Genomic DNA, 21705 nt, shown 5'->3' with positions numbered 1-21705 from the left:
AGAGACCTGAAAATAGCTGTGCAGCGACCCCATCCAACCTGACAGGTCTTGAGAGGATCTGCAGAGAAGAATGGGAGAAACTCCCCAAATGCAGGTGTGCCAAGCTTCTGGCGTCATACCCAAGAAGACTTGAGGCTGTAATCGCTGCCAAAGATGCTTCAACATAGTACTTAGTAAAGGGTCTGAATACTTATGTTGATGTCATATTTCATTTATTTTTTTACTAATTTGCTAACATTTCTAAAAACAGGTTTTTGCTTTGTCATTATGGGGTATTGTGTGTAGATTGAGAAGAATTAAAAAAAACGATTTTATCAATTTTAGAATAAGGATGTAACGTAACAAAATATGGAAAAAGTAAATGGGTCTGAATACTTTCCGAATGCACTTTATGTGTACTGAGATTCATGATCAAGGGCTACCTCGCTGCAAGGCGCTGCCTCATAATGGCGTTGATGAGAATGTTGAAGGCAACAACGGATATTGGTGGGCTGACTTATGTTTCTTAAGCTAATTAGAGTAAAACAATTACACCATAACCTCTAGTTATCTACAACCACACTAGGGGTCGTTCGATACTGCAGGTTGTTCAACCAAATACAGTGTCCTTGCTATCAGGGATCCTTGAGACATCCCAACTCTGACATCACCTCATTGAAGTTGACATTTTAACTGGTAAGGGTTAAGGTTAGGGTTAGGGTAGGGGTTATGGTTTGTGGTAAGGACGTCCTAAAGATCCAGTATTGCACTAATATATGGGCGTAAATAGTTTTGACACTAATTTAACACTGATTTAACACTGATTTATACTCTACTCGGCCTTGTCTCAGGATGGTAAGTTGGTGGTTGAAGATATCCCTCTAGTGGTGTGGGGGCTGTGCTTTGGCAAAGTGGGTGGGGTTATATCCTGCCTGTTTGGCCCTGTCTGGGGGTATCATCGGATGGGGCCACAGTGTCTCCTGACCCCTCCTGTCTCAGTCTCCAGTATTTATGCTGCAGTAGTTTAGCAGTAGTTTATGTGTCGGGGGGCTAGGGTCACTCTGTTATATCTGGAGTATTTCTCCTGTCTTATCCGTTGTCCTGTGTGAATTGAAGTATGCTCTCTAATTCTCTTTCTTTCTCTCTCTCGGAGGACCTGAACCCTAGGACCATGCCTCAGGACTACCTGGCATGATGACTCCTTGCTGTCCCCAGTCCACCTGGCCGTGCTTCTGCTCCAGTTTTAACTGTCCTGCCTGCGGCTATGGAACCCTGACCTGTTCACCGGACGTGCTACCTGTCCCAGACCTGCTGTTTTCAACTCTCTAGAGACAGCAGGAGTGCTAGAGATGCTCTCAATGATCGGCTATGAAAAGCCAACTGACATTTACTCCTGGGGTGTTGACTTGTTGCACACTCGACTACTGTGATAATTATTATTTGACCATGCTGGTAATTTATGAACATTTGAACATCTTGTCCATGTTCTGTTATAATCTCCACCCGGCATAGCCAGAAGGGGACTGGCCACCCCTCATAGCCTGGTTCCTCTCTACGTTTCTTCCTAGGTTTTGGCCTTTCTAGGGAGTTTTTCCTAGCTACGGTGCTTCTACACCTGCATTGCTTGCTGTTTTGGGTTTTAGGCTGGGTTTCTGTACAGCACTTTAATATATCAGCTGATGTAAGAAGGGCTTTATAAATACATTTGATTTTACTGTGCAGTATTTTTTTCAAGAGACCACCCAATTTGGCCACAAACCTTAGTAACCTGTTCAACCCACTTGGCCGCTGAACAAGACCCACCAATTGGACATTGTTGGTGAATTAGGCCTATATCCCCGCTGTCCCCTAGTGTGGTCGGTCATGCGTGCGGTGTCCGACTCCAGCCAGCAGTTAAAAATGCGCACGCCGACCTGGATGCCTAACCCTAATCTTCTATACTGGCCGGTGTTTCCTGAGGCTCGTGCGTGTGATCTGCCTCTCGGTCTAGTCCGCTACACTTGCACGCAGTGTGTCAGTGTCTGGGTCTCGCTGCCTGTTGGCAACGGGTGGAACGAGGGAAGGGAAAATCCAGGACCGTTTTTACATACTCAATGGTTGATTGACGACGGACATATACGGTTCTCTCAAGATGGTGGGGCGTACAAGCAATGGAACTCACAAGTATGCATGCGATCCTGTTGCACCGGGTGTGGCCGGACGCAGGAGGGAATCGGGCACGGTAAGTTAGCTAACCAACTGTGTACACTTACCTATAGCCTAAGTGTACTATGACACGATGTCAGGACCATTATGGCACGGGACATAATGGACTTGGGCTATTCGCATGTTTGAAATTAAGTGGACTATCAGATACTTTCTCCCATGTTACTTTTAGTGGCTGTAGTGAGGTAAGCTTGGATCATGAAATTCAACACATGACAACTAAAGTTGTCTCTGACTATGAGACAGTGTCTTTTATGTTTTTGAACTTTCATTTCAAGATGAAAAGTCTAGGAGACTCTTACATTAAGTGGTTGAAAGACAGAAAGTGAGAGGATGGTCTGGAGGTAGAGAGAAGTAAAGATAGAGAAGTAATAAGATCTATTCTGTGTATCAGTGGAAAACAGATACTGTCCCCTGTATATTCTTAAATGTGTTCTCTCCTCTTTTCTCCCATAACAACTGGTCCCCAAAAGCACTGGATAGGTGTGTCTACTGCTGTAAAAGCCTTCTGCTTTCACCTATCCTGATGTGGTCAGAGGAAAGGGGACAAGAAACAGAAGCTGGTTAAGACTGTTGGGACACCGCACAGGGAGGAACCTCAATGTGCATGTATCATATTACTTTCACCTATATTGTGTTTTCAGAGGAGAGCAACTGTAGACTATTGAGATATAGCCTCCTAGACATTGATGCTCAATGCCGTCCTTCACGGATGGTCCTAGCCAGCTCAGCCAATCCTTGTTCTCCATGCAAATGATACAGTGGGATCTATGCACTGATTGGAGCTCTCTCACATATTTGTCGTCGCCATGGCTAGAGTTTGGAGGCGCTTGGCTGCTGGTCTGTGAGTGAGAGATCACTCTGCCAAAGAGAGGAGGAGAGGGGGAGGAGAGAGGGATGGAAGAGGTGGAATAGAGGGAGGGAGAGAAGAGGGCAGAGTGGGTGGGGATACAGAGGGAAGTGAAGAGGGAGGGGGAGAAGGCAGAGGGAGGAATAGAGGGTAGAGCGAAATAAAGAGAGAGAGAGCGAGAGGGATCATCTCACTGATGCTGAGTCACAGACACGGGGTTCAGCCGCCGTATCCCATGAGCCTTTAGGGGAAACATGGAGGAGCTCGAGCACACCTGCCCCCAGCCGCGCACGGTAGGGTGTGTTTGTGTGTGAAGGAGAGAAAGAGGGAGAGGCTGGCTAGTCTTCTTGTTATGAAACAGATCCACTGTCTGTGTGTGTCTTTGCGGGATGCTCTGAGTGCTGAATGGACTGTGTGTGTCTGTGTGGAGGATGGGGGGTTGGGCGTGTTTCGCAGTATTGGCAGGGGTGTGTGTATGTGTGGGCATAGGCAGCCTGGCATAGATCTCCTGATGAGGACACAAAAACGCAAGGATACAGAGGGGCGATGCTAGCTCCATGCCAGCTCCATTCAGTCTCGGTCTTTGTTATTCCCTTTTATTCTTTGTGCCTCTCTCCTTCTCTTCATCATATCCTCCTCCCTATTCCCACATCTCTGTGCCTCTCTCCTTCTCTTCATCATATCCTCCTCCCTATTCCCACATCTCTGTGCCTCTCTCCTTCTCTTCATCATATCCTCCTCCCTATTCCCACATCTCTGTGCCTCTCTCCTTCTCTTCATCATATCCTCCTCCCTATTCCCACATCTCTGTGCCTCTCCCTCTCTTTCTTTCCTCCTGTGTGCTACCATCACAGCGTTGTGGTTGTTTTTTTTAGTTGAGTTTTTTTTATCTTAGTTAATCCTTCTTAGACCAGATGTCTGCTGTGCCAGTTTCAGGGCTTTAGTGAGCACATTCGCTGCTGTCACTCTGATCTGTCGATCGTCCGAGGCCACCGCCTGCCCTTTGTCCACACTGGGCTCCTCCCCCTTCTCACCTTGCAGTGGATTGTGGGAGAAACGTTACCTCAGTGCGTCCTCCTCACTGTTCTGTTCAGTCCGATCTGTTACTATGGGGATGGGAGCTCAAGGCGGTTGCTAGCCAAGACCATCTGATGATGTTCTGATCATCTCCACCTCCTTTCTGTTCTTCATCATCCCTTATCCAAATGGAATATGTAGAGGTAGAACTACCTTTAAATATTCAGTGTTAAGGATGACAAATGTAGACATGTATTAATATGAACAATCTAAGATGCCATTATCTCTCTCTCTCTCGCTTTGTCTCTCTTTTTGAATGAGATCTAGTCTCCCAGGGTAACATATATGTCTCTGTTCTCTCCTGTGTTTGGGAGTGGAAATCCAAGAAGTTACTGGGGACAGAAAGTCATGCATGTTCCAATTCCTTTTTCTCTCCCCCCTAGAGAGAGAGAGAGAGATGGAAAACGAGGTGTTGGTAGAGGGAGGGATGAAGTTCCATTTTAGCCAGTAGCAGATCGATAGCACTGGGTGCTGCTCGTTCCCTCATCATGTAATCAATAGTTGTGATAGAGAATAGATATCAGGCCTGATCAATAATCTAATTACTGGAATTATGCCAGAGAGAGACAGGGGATGACTATCAAGAAGGGGACATGAATGTCATTCAACTTTACTTCTCTCCTCCATCGCCTTCCTTCTCTCCTCTTTTTGTCACTATCCTTCCCTGTATCTCCTGTTCTTCTCTTCATACCCCTCAAATTACATTTCAGGTTTTATCACATTATTTCCATCCTTTTCTTCCCCTCCTTAACACTCTTCACCTATCATGTTGTCTGACTCCATACCATTTTTGGTTTGTTGAGAGGAGTGAGTTTTGTAGGTGTTTGAATTGGATGCATGTGCTGTTCTAATATGCTGTTGTTAGCACTATTATACTGAACAAAAAGCACTTAACAGTTCAATCTCTCCTCCCTCTCTCAGATGCTGACTGAGCCTGCTCTCTTTGCTAAGGACACCAGCTGTGAGTGTCGCGCCCCTCATGAGAGACTCTCCATTGCTCAAGCCCGCAGAGGGACCCCAGGTATACCTCCTCTCATCCTCTGCTACGCGCCCCTCTCCATCACTCTTTTCTCACTATTCCTCCTCTCATCCTCATTCTTCATCCTCTCTTCCTACCATCCTCAGCATCTTCCCTCATAGCCATCTCCTCTTCTTTTCCGCATCCTCTCCTCCTCACATTCACTTACAACATCATCAGGAGAGGAGAGAGTATGTGTTAGATGTACACTCTGTGTGTCTGTCCTCTACAGTAGACCGTCCAGTGCGTGTATATGCAGATGGGATATTTGATTTGTTCCACTCCGGCCATGCCAGAGCCCTGATGCAGGCCAAGAACCTCTTCCCCAATGCATACCTCATAGTGGGAGGTATGCACACACACACATGTAGATATGTACACAAACATTCATAAACATGTGGATATAATGACTCTTAGCAAAACATGTATGAGTTATTCATACTATCTGTTTCTTTGTACCTTTGTGACTGTTTTGTGTGTGTGTTTGTTTGTCTGTGTATGTTTGTTTGTCTGTGTGTGTCAGTGTGTAGTGATGAGCTGACCCATAAGTATAAGGGTTTCACTGTGATGACGGAGGATGAGCGGTACGAGGCTCTGAGACACTGTCGCTATGTCGACGAAGTGGTCCGAGATGCACCATGGACGCTCACACAGGACTTCCTGGAAAAGCACAAGGTGTGTGTTTGTCTATTCCCATCAAAGCTTTCTGTGTGTTTGTGTGTGTAGAGACTATTTATGATGCATGCAGGCATGTCTCTTTTCTGTGTGTCAGTTTATCTGCATGTGTTATTTTGTTTCTCCCGTGCTGTGTGTAGATTGTGTATAGACTTTTATAGAATGTGTAGAAACTGTGTAGAGATGGGGTATATACTGTGTAGAGATTGTGTAGAGATGGGGTATATATTGTGTGTAGACTGTGTAGAGATGGGGTATATACTGTGTAGAGATTGTGTAGAGATGGGGTATATATTGTGTGTAGACTGTGTAGAGATGGGGTATATACTGTGTAGAGATTGTGTAGAGATGGGGTATATATTGTGTGTAGACTGTGTATAGATTATGTATAGACTGTATAGAGATTGTGTATAGATTCTTGTCTTGTGTTCTGATTGTTTCTCAGATCGATTTTGTGGCTCATGACGATATCCCATACTCCTCAGCAGGAACTGAGGACGTCTACAAACACATCAAGGAGGCAGGTGAGTGTGTGTGTGAAGCTGTATTTATGATCAGTGTATGTGTTCCTGTGTGCGTGTTTATAATGTGTGTGTTCATGTTCGTCCATGTGTGTATTTATAATCTGTGTTTGCGTGTTCATGTGTGTGTATTTATAGTGTGTGTGTGTGTTCATGTTCGTCTATGTGTGTATTTATAATATATAATGTGTGTATGTGTTTATAATGTGTGTGTGTGTGTGTTTATAATGTGTGTGTGTTCCAGGCATGTTCGTGCCAACTCAGCGGACAGAGGGTATCTCGACCTCTGACCTGATCACTCGTATTGTACGAGACTACGACCTTTACGCTAGACGCAATCTACAGCGGGGCTACACCGCTAAAGAGCTCAATGTCAGCTTCATCAACGTAAGTGTGTGTGTCTACCTTAAAAATAACGTGTGTGTACTCCGTACACTGGGAACATAACTGATGTCTTTCAACGAGCACACAAACAGACATACAGTATGTTCTGTCTGTATTTGTTGAGAGACACATATAGGTAACAGACAAAATAACGGAAACACCTGAGTTAATGAGGGATACAAAGTATATTGAAAGCAGGTGCTTGCACAAAGGTGTGGAATTAACATCACATCATGCTTAGGGTCATGTATAAAAATGCTGAGCAGGCACAGTTGCCCATTATTTTGGCTACCATGGCTAGAAGAAAAGATCTCAGTGACTTCGAAAGAGGGAGGATTGTTGGGGCACGTTTGGCCAGAGCTTTAGTGACGAAGACTGCTCAACTTGCTGATGTTTCACCAAATGCCTTGGCCGTCTGTCACCAGCTCTCAGCCCAACTGAACACTTATGGGAGCGGCGCCTGAGACAACGTTTCCCACCACCATCAACAAAACACCAAATGATGGAATTTCTCGTGGAACAATGGTGTCACATCCCTCCAATAGAGTTCCAGACACTTGTAGAATATATGCCAAGGCGCATTGCAGCTGTTCTGTGGTGGCCCAATGCCCTTTTAAGACACTATGTTGGTATTACCTTTATTTTGGCAGTTACCTGTATGTCAGTTACGTTCCTACAACCTTTCTACAACCTCAGGAGAAGAAGTACCGCCTGCAGAACCAGGTGGACCGTATGAAGGAGAAAGTGAAGACGGTGGAGGAGAAGAGTAAACACTTTGTCTACCGCGTGGAGGAGAAGAGCCATGACCTCATACAGAAGTGGGAGGAGAAATCACGGGAGTTCATCGGTAACTTCCTGGAACTGTTTGGCCCAGATGGAACATGGGTAAGCTAAAGCCTGTCTCTAATGCGCCACTCATGGACATACTCCAATCACTCATCTGACATTTCACTTCTTTTTCGCAAATCTGATCTATGAACCTAAACTGTGTTTAGCTTCAACCTCTAGCCTAGTCCTAGTCTTTGAAGTGATAGTTCTCTCACAAACCTCTCTCTCTCCTTACCTTAACAGAAACAGGTGTTTAGTGAGCGTAGTGGTCGGATGATCTCCTACGCCCTATCACCCCACGGGTCACCTAGTAACAGTCCCCCCCGGCAACTGTCTCTGTCTCGTTCCCCGTCTCCCCCCTCGCGCTGGCTTCACCCCCGACCAGCCTCCCCTTCCTCACCCAAAGGGGCTTCCGCCTCTTTCAGTAGCATGAGTGAAGAAGATGACAACGAGAAGTAGGGACCTGGACTGTGGAACAGACACTTGACACCACACATATACACACACACCTAACAGCTGATGCCATGCATACACACACACACCTAAGACCACATACTCACTTACTGCCTGAAAGGTGCTGTCACACGCACACACATTCTCTCTCTCCGACATCCCCTTCCACACACTGGCAGCAATGACTGGATGCTGAAGGAAGTTGTAGATATACAAGACAGAAGGGGGTCATGGGAAATGTTGTGTAGTGCTGTAGCACGAAGAAGCCATCAGTCTCTGTTGCCTGGGCAACGAAGCAGACAGGAATGGAGAGAACAGAAGATGATGCGACTGACCTGTTTTTGATTGCTCAGGTCTGACAGACGGTAAATAAAAGAGCACCTGTTGATTATATAATTCCATCATTTTATGTCCTCCTTTTTCTCTATCCTTTTGATTTTAAATCTCATGTTATGGTCATATTTTAGAGAAAAACCAGGGTAAACATGATAGAAGATATTTTCTGCAATTTCACAACAATCGTCTGCAGTGTGACTATTTGCATTGTGATATTAAGTGATTAGCAGGGTTGGGGTCAATTGCATTTTAATTTCGGACAAACCAAATTCCAATTTGAAATGTTCCTAATTGAAAATAATTTTAGTGTACTTCCTGAATTGAAATGGCCCCAACCCTGGTGAGTAGACCTACACCATTACAGAACTCTCCAGATAGAGATTGAATTTATAGACAAACCGAGACAGTTCTCTATACAATAAGAGAATAGACTGTCTGCACCATTCTGTTTCTAATTGCATCATTCTGTAATGTGATGCATACTGACTGTGCCCTAGTTTGTAGTTTTAAGAGAGAAACACTGTCCTCTAGAGGAGTAAGTAACTGCAGCCTTCCTGGGAGACAAGAGGCCACTTCAGACTACGGACAACCCACAGAATCACAAATAATTCTGTACCAGATTATTTGCCATAGCAACTAGTCTCCCTAGGCAGAAGTGTTGCCTCCCACAGTGTTAGGTGGGAGATTTCCGAGACTACATAGCAACACAAATTAATGGATGTTATATTTCAACAACGGTAACACCATGGAACTCAGTACGTGATTGCATAATGAACAAAACACTTGGAACTTCAGTATCAGGGATGGTCCCCCCCTGCTTTTCCAATATGGCCGCCTGCCCGGCCCATCAATTGTAAACAGTGCTTTCAACTGGAGAAACTGATCTGTCAATTTATTTGCTTTTAGAGAATGTACAATTGTAAGAGCTTATTCAGGAGCCTTCCTTATTAGAAACGAGAGATCAAAGGTTGTATAGTACAGGGATGGCCAGTGTTATCCACAAAGGGCTGGTGTGGTCCTAGAATCAGGTGTTATAACTTGGCTGGAATAAAAGCTTACACCCACACTGGTCCTTTGTGAATAAGAGTGACCCTCCCTGCTGTCGTGGAATCATTGTGCTCTCCTCTTGCTAGTCACACATGACCCAGAACTGTTCTTCAACTCGATGTCTCTCGCTACGACACCTCACAGGCCACAACTGTTCCACAGCGGATACCCACATAACATCACTTCCTGCCACACCTCCTGATCCACCTTAGAGACGTTCTTGTCCTGTATGCATTATATGTAATCCTGCACTGTGTGTACAAGATTGGGAATGTGTGTTTCTGTGTGTATTGTCTTATTTTCTAATGTATAATTCCTAATGGCGTAATATGTAAATAAATAGAAAATGAAAGAAGTAGATTGGTGATTGAGAGGAAACAAATCTCTTTTTCAACAGATTGACTCGTTTGCACACACGCATAGGAAAAAAAACTGTCTGTTTTGTTCTCTTTATTGTAGCTTTGGAAAATTGACAGTAGGTATTGCAAGCTTGACCTCATGCTGAATACCTCTATATGGTTGTATATCACTGTGTCTATCTACGGTAGCCGCTACTGTAGCACATGTATGCATACAAAAGTTACTGTTTTGTGATAAGATGGGCTGCATACGTCTGCACACACTTGCTCTACAGGGAGGAGGTCATACAAAGTGCTCAGTCATCTCTTACATCAGAGATACAGAAAGGATGTATGAGTAATCACTTCACACCAGTTCCATATATTATCATACTATATAAGCTACTAATACCTTAGAGGTACAAAAAGGTAAGGAAGGATTCACTACCTTATCTACAGCTAAGCCCACTTTAAAACTCATTTTAGGTGCCTCCTTGGCAGTGCTGGAATGAGTTGTTCAGGTTTTGCTGAAAACTGAGAATGGATGATGTCAGATCAGCGCTCCATGATTGGTCCAAGTTTGGCCCCACTTTTCATAAACCGGCCAATGAGGATAACTAGAAACACAAACAAACAAGCTAATATTATCCCAGAGTTAACTAAGACAATTGATTCTTATCAGAGAGGCCTGAATGAAATGTAATCCACATACGAAGACATTGATGAAGAAAAACGGTATGTGTATACTGTAGATGATGACTTTTAAAATCCAAAAAAAAGAGGGAAAGAGCCCTCTCTGGAATAATCATCCAGTTACACAAAAATAAATGCTAAAAAATTGAAGTAAAAAACAAATGATCAAGAATCAACCATTTTCCTATGCAAAAGAACCCTTGTTTCAAGGAACACAATATATTTGTTCAGGTCCATACTCCTGCACAAACAATGGAGTTTCAAAATGCCCGCTGTTGTACACCACTACAATGCCACAGATTCTTCTTGACACTTAAATACAAATATTAATCTCATCCAATCCCTTCCATCCTTGAAGAGCATTATTCACACACTTCAACCAATGACAGCTATTACATGTCTTATCGGAAAACCATTCAAAATACTAGTTGATGTTCAAGCTCGTTCAATGTTCAGAAGGTTTAGTAATACCACTACTAGGTGAATTACAAGGTTGAGTCGGTGTGGCGTTGTTAGCGATAGTCTTGGTTAACGTGAGAATGTTCATATTGCTTTGCAGGGTTGATGGTGCCACAGATGGACAAACAAGGCTAACAGAATGTAGCCATCTTTAGGATCGGTCATGTAGCCTTTGCATGGTCTTATCAGGGTGTGGAAGGAGCTGGGAGGGTTAACAGTAACACATGTAATGCTGGAGAGGTTTATAAGCAATAAGCTACAGGAAAGACAAGGCTCACATGGTGAACCATCGTTAGTTAACATTAGCATCCTGAAAACATCCATTTTCTTTGAGACTCAGAGCAGTGTTTCCCATAGAAAACCTCCTACATGGGGAACCAAGTTGTCCAATAGAAACCAATTAACATCAAAGGTTTTTAGAAAGGGGGCAAGACAGCTAGGTGGGCTGTCTGAGTATACAGTTAACCTTTCAAAGGGTTCAAGAAGGGTCAGTATCGCTGGTTAGGATCTGGGGCAAAGATTGAGGATGCCTATTTCACTAGGTTCTCCTCTCAATCCAACACGTCACAACACAGTAAAAACATAATAAAACAATGGAGTTGAAATGAAACTATAGCAATACTGTCATGCAATACTGTTTCTTAACTCCTCAGAGTTCTAAGTCTCCTCCTCGTTCTGAGATAATGGAATAATAATGAATGAAAAATACATCTGTTTGTTCCGGATTCTTTCTATAATATAATGCAACATGCGTAATGCATAATAACTATCTTTAGTTAGTTTAAAGCTTGTTCCCATCGTTCCTAAAATGTTCTTATAGGTCTAGTTAGTCACTGCAACTCTCTTTTCTATAACTTGGCATCAGCCACACCCATGACAATCGTAACTATGACAACTACCCACCCTGACCCTCTTTGTGCCTAATTAACCTCGTGCCCGGGTCGAATTGCTGGCACACATAGTCTGGTAACAGGGTGGTCATTGCTATCTGGGATCCTTGGGATGTCCCTACCTTAACCCTTTTACATTTAAACTTCATTGGGGTAGGGACGTCCCAAGGACTCCAGATTGCAGGGACCGTAATAAGGTGGGACTGGTTAGACCTTAGGGGGTGTTGATTTACTGAGTGCCATGCTAATCAAGTCAAATTCTAAGCGAATCACACAACTATGAGGCATGTCTTTAAATTGAGGCAGGAGAGGGTCGTCACTAGTTATCACAGCCACAAAGTCTTAAACCCTGCTTATCTCTAAAATGTCTCTTCTTAAACCTAACCTTAACCAAACTGCTAACTTTATGCTTAACCCTAACCTTAAATTAAGACCACAAAGTACATTTTTAAAGTCAATGTTGACTTTGTGACAGTGGAAGCTAGTGGTAACCGAAAGGAAGTGAGAACTATCAACCGTTTTATTAGCTGGGACTTTGCAAAATTGTCAATCAAAATAAATGTTCTATTACATAAACAATATTATTTTGGGGAAACTCAATTGATTCTGAGTTTGGCGTATAAAGTTTATATATGAAAACAATTTCTAATAGGCATACTTTCAGATTTTCCGAACTCACTTCCTTCTTTAAATCACTAACGCTTTGAAGTCCACAATGTAGCTGGGGTATGTTCTCAGGGTTGGGCTAGATGGCGATGGACAGAGATCAGCCAATTAAAATCGACGTCTGTTTTCGCCACTCCTACCATAGTCTCCCATTCAAGTTCCATTCTGAGGCACTGTGAGACCAGACGGATCGACAGAGAGCGCCGGCCGGTGGATGAGATTAGTGCCCATTCAAAACTATGTCCTCAAAGGGAGAAAAGGAGCTCCTTTTCCCTTTTCTCTGTCGGGCCTGAAACCAAACCCTCAGCCTGTCACAGCTGCTTTGTAGGGGAGAGAAGAGAGAAACAGAGGTTCTATTATGTTTGACTGAACAAACCGAGACTGGACACAGAGAGAGCAGAACAGAAACCTTTCCCAGCCCAAAGACAGAGCCTCTAGCTGCAGTAGCTAGAGAGAACCACAAGGGAGTGCTGTGGTCAGTAAAGCTGAAGATAAGGGATCGAAGGAAAGAGTGGCTGAACTCAACCATCTCAAACTGACTGTCTGTCCACCAATCTGGTCGCTGTAGTCCCAATTAAAACAGATTGTGAAGAGGAACAACTGACCAAATAACCTATCAGAGGAGTCAGGGGGTGGGGCTAAAATCCTGTTCCAAAGTCCACCCTGGGACAACAACATCAATGACTGCAGAGAGGGCGTTGTGTCGCCGCGGCAGCTGAAGTTAAACCCATGATGATTTTGTTAGCGAGGGGATCATTGAAGGGGCAGAGTTCAGTGTGCCAGGCAGGTGGGCGGGGGAAGCATTTTAGGGCAGAGTTATCGGTTGGCCTTGTAATTTGATTTGCTGGTGTCTCGTGGCTCTTTGCTCGGGTTGCTCCAATCGTCTGCCTCAGGGCTGGTCTGGTAGTGTCGCCATGCCGACTTATTAAAGACGGGCAGGCGCTCGAACGACTCACTGGACAGAGCCTGATTTGGGAGCGGGACAAAAGAAGAACCAATGAAAAGGGATGGAGTGATGTTGATAGTTAATTGTATTACAGAGCAGAGGTATATCAGAGTCTGAAAATCACAGAGTAACATCAAAATGATTTGTGGTGTGAGAGAAGCCCCTCCTACCTTGAGATAAATGACAGCATCAGTGCCAACCCCTTCCATGGAGTAGAGCTTCAGGTCTCCCTGAAAATACCTGGCATACAACCTGGAGATGGGAAGACCATAGCCAAAACCAGCCTGGAAGCAGGGAGGGAGAAGGAAGAGAAAGTTGGGAGTCAGCGATAGCAGACAAGAGGGGGAGAGAAATGACATAGGTGAGAGTGTAGTATAAGGGCATTCACTTCTTCAGAAGAAGTTGTTTACAATCACTACAGAAAAACACTGGCATCTATTACTGGCTTCAGAATGATGAGTCAGAAAATCTGAAAAATATGGGGAACAATGTGTATGTGTGTACCAGTGGGACAGTGTTGGAGGGTTCTAGGCTGGGCGTGGGCGCAGTAGAGTACATGTAGTTAAACAGACGATCGATCTTCCTCAGAGGTACACCTCCACCCCGATCACTGATCTGACAGATAGATAAAAGAGAGAGGAAAGAGAGAGAAAGAGGATATTTGACACACTGGGTAAAAGATGGTAAATATAACAATTTATAGAGCATTTATCATACATCCCACTCATAGATGGCATGTCTAAGTATTGGCAGGTGTGTGTGTTACCTTTATGGACAGGTCCTCTTTTCCTAGTGTGACTTTGGCCTTCACCGGAGGTAAGCCCTCCTTACTGTCCTCATGGAGCTCCACAGAGGCCCGCATAGAGTTCTACACACACCAAACACTTTTATTAGTATGATGATGGTCGTGCATTGTGTATGTGTACTTGCGTGTGTGCGTGCGTGTCACACCTTGAAGAGTTCAAACAGCATGTGGAAGAGGTGAGAGGGAACATACACAGCATGGATCGATTTGTCTTTGTCTTGTTTCACTGTGACACAGGGAGAGAAAATAAGATCTATCTATCTCTCTCTCTATATATATATATATATATATACACACACACACACTCTGTGGGGCAAAAAAGTATTTAGTAAGCCACCAATTGTGCAAGTTCTCCCACTTAAAAAGATGAGAGAGGCCTGTAATTTTCATCATAGGTACACTTCAACTATGACAGACAAAATGAGAAAAAAAAATCCAGAAAATCACATTGTAGGATTTTTAATGAATTTATTTGCAAATTATGGTGGAAAATAAGTATTTGGTCAATAACAAAAGTTTATCTCAATACTTTGTTATTATACCCTTTGTTGGCAATGACAGAGGTCAAACGTTTTCTGTAAGTCTTCACAAGGTTTTCACACACTGTTGCTGGTATTTTGGCCCATTCCTCCATGCAGATCTCCTCTAGAGCAGTGATGTATTGGGGCTGTTGCTGGGCAACACAGACTTTCAACTCCCTCCAAAGATTGTCTATGGGGTTGAGATCTGGAGACTAGCTAGGCCACTCCAGGACCTTGAAATGCTTCTTACGAAGCCACTCCTTCATTACCCTGGCGGTGTGTTTTGGATCATTGTCATGCTGAAAGACCTAGCCACATTTCATCTTCAATGCCCTTGCTGATGGAAGGAGGTTATCACTCAAAATCTCACGATACATGGCCCCATTCATACTTTTACACGGATCAGTCGTCCTGGTCCCTTTGCAGAAAAACAGCCCCAAAGCATGATGTTTTCATCCCCATGCTTCACAGTAGGTATGGTGTTCTTTGGATGCAATTTAGCATTCTTTGTCCTCCAAACACGACGAGTTGAGTTTTTACCAAAAAGTTATATTTTGGTTTCATCTGACCATATGACATTCTCCCAATCTTCTTCTGGATCATCCAAATGCTCTCTAGCAAACTTCAGACAGGCCTGGACATGTACTGGCTTAAGCAGGGGGACACGTCTGGCACTGCAGGAATTGAGTCTTCCATTTCCTAATAATTGCTCCCACAGTTGATTTCTTCAAACCAAGCTGCTTACCTATTGCAGATTCAGTCTTCCCAGCCTGGTGCAGGTCTACAATTTTGTTTCTGATGTCCTTTGACAGCTCTTTGGTCTTGGCCATAGTGGAGTTTGGAGTGTGACTGTTTGAGGTTGTGGACAGGTGTCTTTTATACTGACAACAAGTTCAAACAGGTGCCATTAATACAGGTAACGAGTGGAGGACAGATGATGCAACCATCATCTCTAAATAGGAGCAGTCCCGTGGCTACATCACTTCCCTTTAAAGGTGGAGCTCTGTTATCTCTCACACAGAGATCAGAGATGTTATGAAACCACAAACATACTGTAAAGTGTGTGTTTCGACAGCATATAGAGATCAAAGATATCATGAGACAGTGAACAAAGTTTGTGTGTGTGTTGACTGTACATTAGTCAACATGGAGGGGGATCAGAGATGTGGTAAAACAGAGAAGATGTCTTACTGTTGAATTCTTGGATCTGGAGTGCAGGGGCAGCAAGGTAGTACTGTTCACACAGCATCTTGGCTGTCTCATAGGCATCTGAAACAGGAAGGCAGTGTCACATGATGTACAGATGGATACATGCCATCATACACACAACTATCTAAGAAAAGCAGAACCATTTAGGGGTGGTAACGAGAGCTGAAAAGGGAGAAAGAGGAAGAGACTAAGGGGAGAGAGAGGACTATTGTTTTGCTTCAGAAAACTGCCATCATCACTATTAAGGTTAGAGTTGGGTTAACCCATGGAGCCTGAAAAGATTTGGCATGGGCCCTCAGATCCTCAAAACGTTCTACAGCTGCACCATTGAGAGCATCTTGACTGGCTGCATCACCACTTGGTATTGTAACTGCTTGGCATCCGACTGCAAGGCGCTACAGAGGGTAGTGCGTACGGCCCAGTACATTACTAGGGCTGAGCTCCCTGCCATACAGGTCCTCTATACAAGGCGGAGGAAGGCCCTAAAAATCTTCAAAGAATTCAGCCACCCAAGTCATAGACTTCTTTCTGCTATCGCACGGCAAGCGGTACCGATGCACCAAGTCTGGAACCAACAGGACCCTGAACAGCTACCACCACCAAGCCATAAGACTGCTAAATAGTTAGTTAAATAGTTATCAATAGCAACCCAGACTATCTGCATTGACCCTTTTTGGGCACCAACTTTGACTCCTCACATACAATGCTGCTACTGTTAATTATCTGTCTCTTTATTCCTAGTTATATGTATAGTACATTCACCACATGACCACCACTTTTCTGGGAAGGCTTTCCACTAGATGTTGGAACAATGTGGCGGGGATGTTGCTTCTATTCAGCCACAAGAGTATTAGTGATGTCGGGCACTGATGTTGGGCTATTAGGCCTGGCTCGCAGTCGGCGTTCCAATTCATCCCAAAGGTGTTCGATGGGGTTGAGGTGAGGGCTCTGTACAGGCCAGTCAAGTTCTTCCACACCAATCTCGACAAACCATTTCTGTATGGACCTTGCTTTGTGCACGATGGCATTGTCACTGAAACTGGAAAGGACCTTCCCCAAACTGTTGCCACAAAGTTGGAAGCACAGAATTGTCTAGAATGTCATTGTATGCTGTAGCGTTAAGATTTCCCTTCACTGGAACTAAGGGGCCTAGCCCGAACCATGAAACACAGCCCCAGACCATTATTCCTCCTCCACCAAACTTTACAGTTGGCACTATGCATTCATGCAGGTAGCTTTCTCCTTGCATCCGCGATTCGTCCGTCAGACTGCCAGATGGTGAAGTGTGATTCATCACTCCAGAGAACGAGTTTCCACTTCTCCAGAGTCCAATGGCGGCGAGCTTTACACCACTCCAGTTGACACTTGGCATTGCACATGGTGATCTTAGGCTTGTGTGAGGCTGCTCGGCCATGGAAACCCATTTCATGAAGCTCCCAACGAACAGTTATTGTGCTGACGTTGCTTCCAGAGGCAGTTTGGAACTTGGCAGTGAGTGTTGCAGCCGAGGACCGCCTATTTTAACGCGCTACGGCGTTCCCTTTCTGTGAGCTTGTGTGACCTACCGCTTCGCGGCGGAGCCGTGGTTGCTCCTAGACGTTTCCACTTCACAATAACAGCACTTACAGTTGACCAGGGCAGCTCCAGCAGGGCAGAAAGTTGATGAACTGACTTGTTGGAAATGTGCCATCCTATCGAATTTTTACACTTGTCAGCAACGGGTGTGGTTGAAATAGCCAAATCCACTCATTTGTAGGGGTGTTCACATACACTATATATACAATAGTATCTACCTCAATTACCTCGCACCCCTGCACATCGACTCCGTACTGGGACCCCTTGTATATAGCCAAGTTATTATTCATTGTGTATCTATTATTACGTGTTTTAGCTTTCTATTATTTCTTTGTCAGTGTTGTTGGGAAGGGCTCGCAAGTAAGCATTTCACTGTTAGTCTCCACCTGTTGTTTACAGATCATGTGACAAATACAACTTGATCTGTTACCACTGCTTCTGAAAAACATAGTGAGTCAGACAAAGACACACACCCCCCTTGACCAGTCCTCACCTTTGACTACTTCAGCCACGTTGCAAGTGGGGTCTATGCTGCCTATATGTTTGGGGTGGGCTGGGTTAGTGTCATTGCCGAACAGGAGAGCTGAGGAGACAGACAGACATGAACGTAATGGATACCATAGTTCCCCCAAAGACATAACGCCTTTACACACACACTGTCCACATATCTTAAACATCGTCCAGCGGACTTGTGCGTATTAACGTGCTGTAAATGTGTGTCAGAGTGTGTGCTCTCACTGTGTTGGTTGATGAGCATGCGGAAGGATATGCGGTTGGTGTAGAAGCGGTCCAGAAAGTACTGGATGTTACTGCTGATGAAGGGGTCAAAGCCAAACTTCTCCTTGTACTCTATAACCCCCTGGGCCATGGTAGGGACCACGTCATTATGACGATTACGGATCTCGATCAACAACTCTAGGAAACTGAGAGAGAGAGAGAGAGAGAGAGAGAGAGAGAGAGAGAGAGAGAGAGAGAGAGAAAAACAACTTATTTCTGCTGACTTACAGTGGTCAGCTTGGGTTGTTATCAGTGGTTCCTATCTAAATCTCTCTCACATGGTGTGAACACTGTTATGGTATAAATATACATGATTATCTGGACAGGTAAGTCCAGGAGTTTAGCATCAGGCGAGTATGAGGACAAGGACACAGGCAGTTAGCAGTAAGCTACCCTCTACCCCTCCACCTCTTCATAGCTCCCCTTATCCCCCTCTCCTCCAAACATCCTTCTCTCAGGTTCTCACACCTTCTGTCTTCAGTTCAACATCAGATGATTGATCTGTTGAACCAACAAGGAATAGAATATCTAGAAAAAACATTGTCCTCCATACTCACTCATTGAGGGCCTGAGGATCCTCTGGTTTTCTGTTCTCATAACCCAACAGCTCCACAAAGCTCTGCATGTACCTGAAGGGAACACACACACACACAGTTAATTCAATACCTTTGGGGTATGTACAGTAAATTGGGGTATGGGTTATGTAAATTGGGGTATGGGGTATGTTTGGGGTATGTAAATTGGGGTATGTAAATTGGGGTATGGGGTATGTTTGGGGTATGTAAATTGCATGTTTGTGCTGATGTCACTGGCATGTTTGTGTGTTATGACTCATTCTCACTAGACTGGTCCCATATGTTTTTGTGCTTTTGCCAACTCCATTGCTCATCGTCAAGTGTTTGGCATGATAGCACAAACAGACTGGCACTCAGGCTAAATGTCTCACCATTTCTGCACCAGTTTGATTGAGGGCTGACTGAGCAGGTTATCAGGCAACAGGTTGACCTCTCTCATGGTGTTAGCCAGCCTCACCGGCAGCTCCTTCCTCAGGAACATAAAGGATGTCTTCTCACACGCATTGTCCCGACCTAGAGGAGGAGATGGGAGGGGAAGGGAGGGAGTCTTTTAAAAGTTGACTGGGAAAATGCACTCTAAAAAGCAAATGGCATTCTACCACGATGTTCAACTTCTCTGTCTGAAAAAGCAACAAAAGACACCCCTCTATTGATGTGAACAAATGGACATCCCACCATGGTTTACAATGTGATTAATGCTGGAAATATCAGAGCTGCTGTGTTTTTGACTATAGGCACATCCCAGCATCTCTTTCTCACTTACATACACAGTCCACATGCTATCCATAGATACTTCAATGTGTGTTCGGAAACAGCAATGAGTCATGTTTGTTTAACTTCTAGGGAAAGGCGCCGAAGGTAACTAATGCTGGGCCGAGGCGTGGCTAATTTGATAAGAAAGGCTAAAATAGGCTGAACGCACTCAGAAAATAGGCAGACTGTCTCCCTATTTTCTGAATATGTTCAGCCTATTTTAGCCTTTCTTATCACAGGCAAGTATGCACACACACACACGTGCCACAAACACACACAGAGAGAGAGAGTTACAGTGGTTCGATAACAGCAGTGGTCCTCCTGAGCAGTCTCTGGTTCCCAGGCCCAGACACAAAGGCAGGATTATGAAACAATTCCAGTGACGCAACAAGACACGAGCTGTTATCACTGTAGACGTGTTAAACTAGTAATAAACAGCCCTCTGTATACCTGTGAGTGTAGCCTATCTGTATGAAAGATGGAGAGAGAGATAGGGGGGAAAGAAACAGAAAGATTTCCTTTTGACTTCATTAACTAAACTGTTGCTTAGCAGTCAGAAACTGATGATTTAACAGAAGGCACATAGGGGAGCATGTTATTAACCCATACTCAGCATTTGTGTCTTCTGACTGGACACAATGCCCAAGTCATACTGTAGCTAGCTATAGGCTATAGCCCCAGTCTATAATGTAGCTGTAGACTATAGCCCCAGTCTATAATGTAGCTGTAGGCTATAGCCCCAGTCTATAATGTAGCTTTTGGCTATAGCCCCCAGTCTATACTGTAGCTATAGGCTATAACCCCCAGTCTATACTGTAGCTATAGGCTATAACCCCCAGTCTATACTGTAGCTATAGGCTATAACCCCCAGTCATACTGTAGCTATAGGCTATATCCCCCAGTCTATACTGTAGATTTTGGCTATAGCCCCAGTCTATTCTGTAGCTTTTGGCTATAGCCCCCAGTCTATAATGGTAGCTATAGGCTATAGCCCCCAGTCTATACTGATGGACTGATAGGCATATTGCTCATAACTACAAACAAACAAAAAATGACATGCTAATTGTAGCTAAAAAAAAAAAAATCATACAAATTATATCAGAACAGAATTATCATTGAGTACTGTGGTACTATAAAAACATGTTGACCGAATTCAAGGGAATAAAAACAACACTTGCAAGGATGTTCACCTTCAGAGATTCACATCGCCTTATGTTTGTTCGTCAGGATTTCATTAATATTACAGAATAGACAACAACCTAAAATTAAAACACATTGATAGTGACAGCCCATTACCAAGAGAGTGTCGGCCTAGTCTAGCTACTTACCAAATTCCAAAAATTGCTTGATGGAGAGAGGGGACGGTGAAAATCTTGAATAATATTCAATTTTTTTGGTGTTTTTCAATAAAACCGTAAACAGCCTCATTGTGAAAAGTTGCTATTGTAGATGTCGTTCCGGAATGATGATGGTTAAATTAAAAACACTCCACCACATCCAATGACACTGACAGCGACGTGCATCCTCCACAGACAACGTCTTCATTTGACGTTTCTCTCTGTCTAGACCTGCAAATCACTGAACGATATAACTAAAAGTGTTACTGTAGCTTAATCATACAATATGTAACACTTCTATTTTCCGGAATGTCTTCGATTAAATATTGTTGCACAGGACAGTACGTACTGTCGCGAGCCCTAACTCAATCGCGCATGACTCTGAATCTGTTGATGTTTAACGGTGATTGGTCGACACTTGCTCTGTTAAACCCGGAAAAGAGAAAATGGGAGATAGCGATTGAAGTGTTGGTCTGTCTGCCAGAAAGGGGCGGGTCTGTAAGCAGTTTAACAGACCGGTTAATTGGATAGAATTAAATGTTGCTTTGAACGGTAGCCGTTAATGTGTATCCTTGATAACGGATGCCAACACGCATGAAACTGATCCAGTTTGTGTGTATAGCCGATCATAAACGTCAGCTAACCTTGAATAAGTAATGGAGAGGGCAACAGATCAGCAACACAACTAGCGTACATAGAACACCTGTGGATACAGTACCCAATGTTCATACTTGAGTAAAAGTATAGATACCTTAATAGTAAATACGACTCGAGTAAAAGTCTAAAAG

General features: G+C 44.0%; 2 protein-coding genes across 3 annotated transcripts; one reads left to right on the top strand and one right to left on the bottom strand.

Moving 5' to 3' along the window:
* The first annotated feature begins 1823 nt into the window (after window positions 1-1823).
* Window positions 1824-9731, top strand: LOC110535442 (choline-phosphate cytidylyltransferase B). 2 transcript variants are annotated; one of them, XM_021620434.2, is made up of 8 exons: window positions 1824-2200; window positions 5033-5132; window positions 5362-5478; window positions 5653-5804; window positions 6250-6328; window positions 6570-6712; window positions 7406-7594; window positions 7781-9731. In XM_021620434.2, exons 1-8 carry the CDS (start codon window positions 2111-2113, stop codon window positions 7994-7996), a joined length of 1086 nt encoding a protein of 361 aa, XP_021476109.2. In that variant the 5' UTR covers window positions 1824-2110; the 3' UTR covers window positions 7997-9731. The 2 variants fall into 2 exon arrangements, with proteins under 2 accessions (XP_021476109.2, XP_021476110.1); XM_021620435.2 differs by lacking the exon at window positions 1824-2200 and adding an exon at window positions 3131-3327.
* A 62-nt stretch (window positions 9732-9793) lies between these two features.
* LOC110535441 (pyruvate dehydrogenase (acetyl-transferring) kinase isozyme 3, mitochondrial) lies at window positions 9794-21428 on the bottom strand. Its single transcript, XM_021620433.2, has 11 exons — window positions 20909-21428; window positions 19199-19340; window positions 18810-18881; window positions 18214-18398; window positions 17969-18058; window positions 15883-15960; window positions 14317-14396; window positions 14132-14233; window positions 13870-13980; window positions 13536-13649; window positions 9794-13385 (listed from the first exon to the last, which is right to left on the bottom strand). Exons 1-11 carry the CDS (start codon window positions 21006-21008, stop codon window positions 13236-13238), a joined length of 1224 nt encoding a protein of 407 aa, XP_021476108.1. The 5' UTR covers window positions 21009-21428; the 3' UTR covers window positions 9794-13235.
* Between the last annotated feature and the right edge of the window lie 277 nt (window positions 21429-21705).

This window comes from Oncorhynchus mykiss, chromosome 11, assembly GCF_013265735.2.
Source record: "Oncorhynchus mykiss isolate Arlee chromosome 11, USDA_OmykA_1.1, whole genome shotgun sequence".
NCBI lineage: Eukaryota > Metazoa > Chordata > Actinopteri > Salmoniformes > Salmonidae > Oncorhynchus > Oncorhynchus mykiss.
This window is presented reverse-complemented; position numbering and strand designations above follow the sequence as displayed.

Bases quoted from the DNA above. Each gene is read 5' to 3' on its own strand.
- LOC110535442 (XM_021620434.2), top strand. From the start codon at position 2,111: ATGGTGGGGCGTACAAGCAATGGAACTCACAAGTATGCATGCGATCCT. The intron at 5,805-6,249 runs GTGTGTGTTTGT...ATTGTTTCTCAG, and splicing joins ACTTCCTGGAAAAGCACAAG to ATCGATTTTGTGGCTCATGA. The intron at 6,713-7,405 runs GTAAGTGTGTGT...CTACAACCTCAG, and splicing joins TCAATGTCAGCTTCATCAAC to GAGAAGAAGTACCGCCTGCA.
- LOC110535441 (XM_021620433.2), bottom strand. From the start codon at position 21,008: ATGAGGCTGTTTACGGTTTTATTGAAAAACACCAAAAAAATTGAATAT. The intron at 18,882-19,198 runs GTGAGACATTTA...TGTTCCCTTCAG, and splicing joins ATCAAACTGGTGCAGAAATG to GTACATGCAGAGCTTTGTGG. The intron at 13,386-13,535 runs GTAGGAGGGGCT...CTCCCAAATCAG, and splicing joins ATGCTGTCATTTATCTCAAG to GCTCTGTCCAGTGAGTCGTT.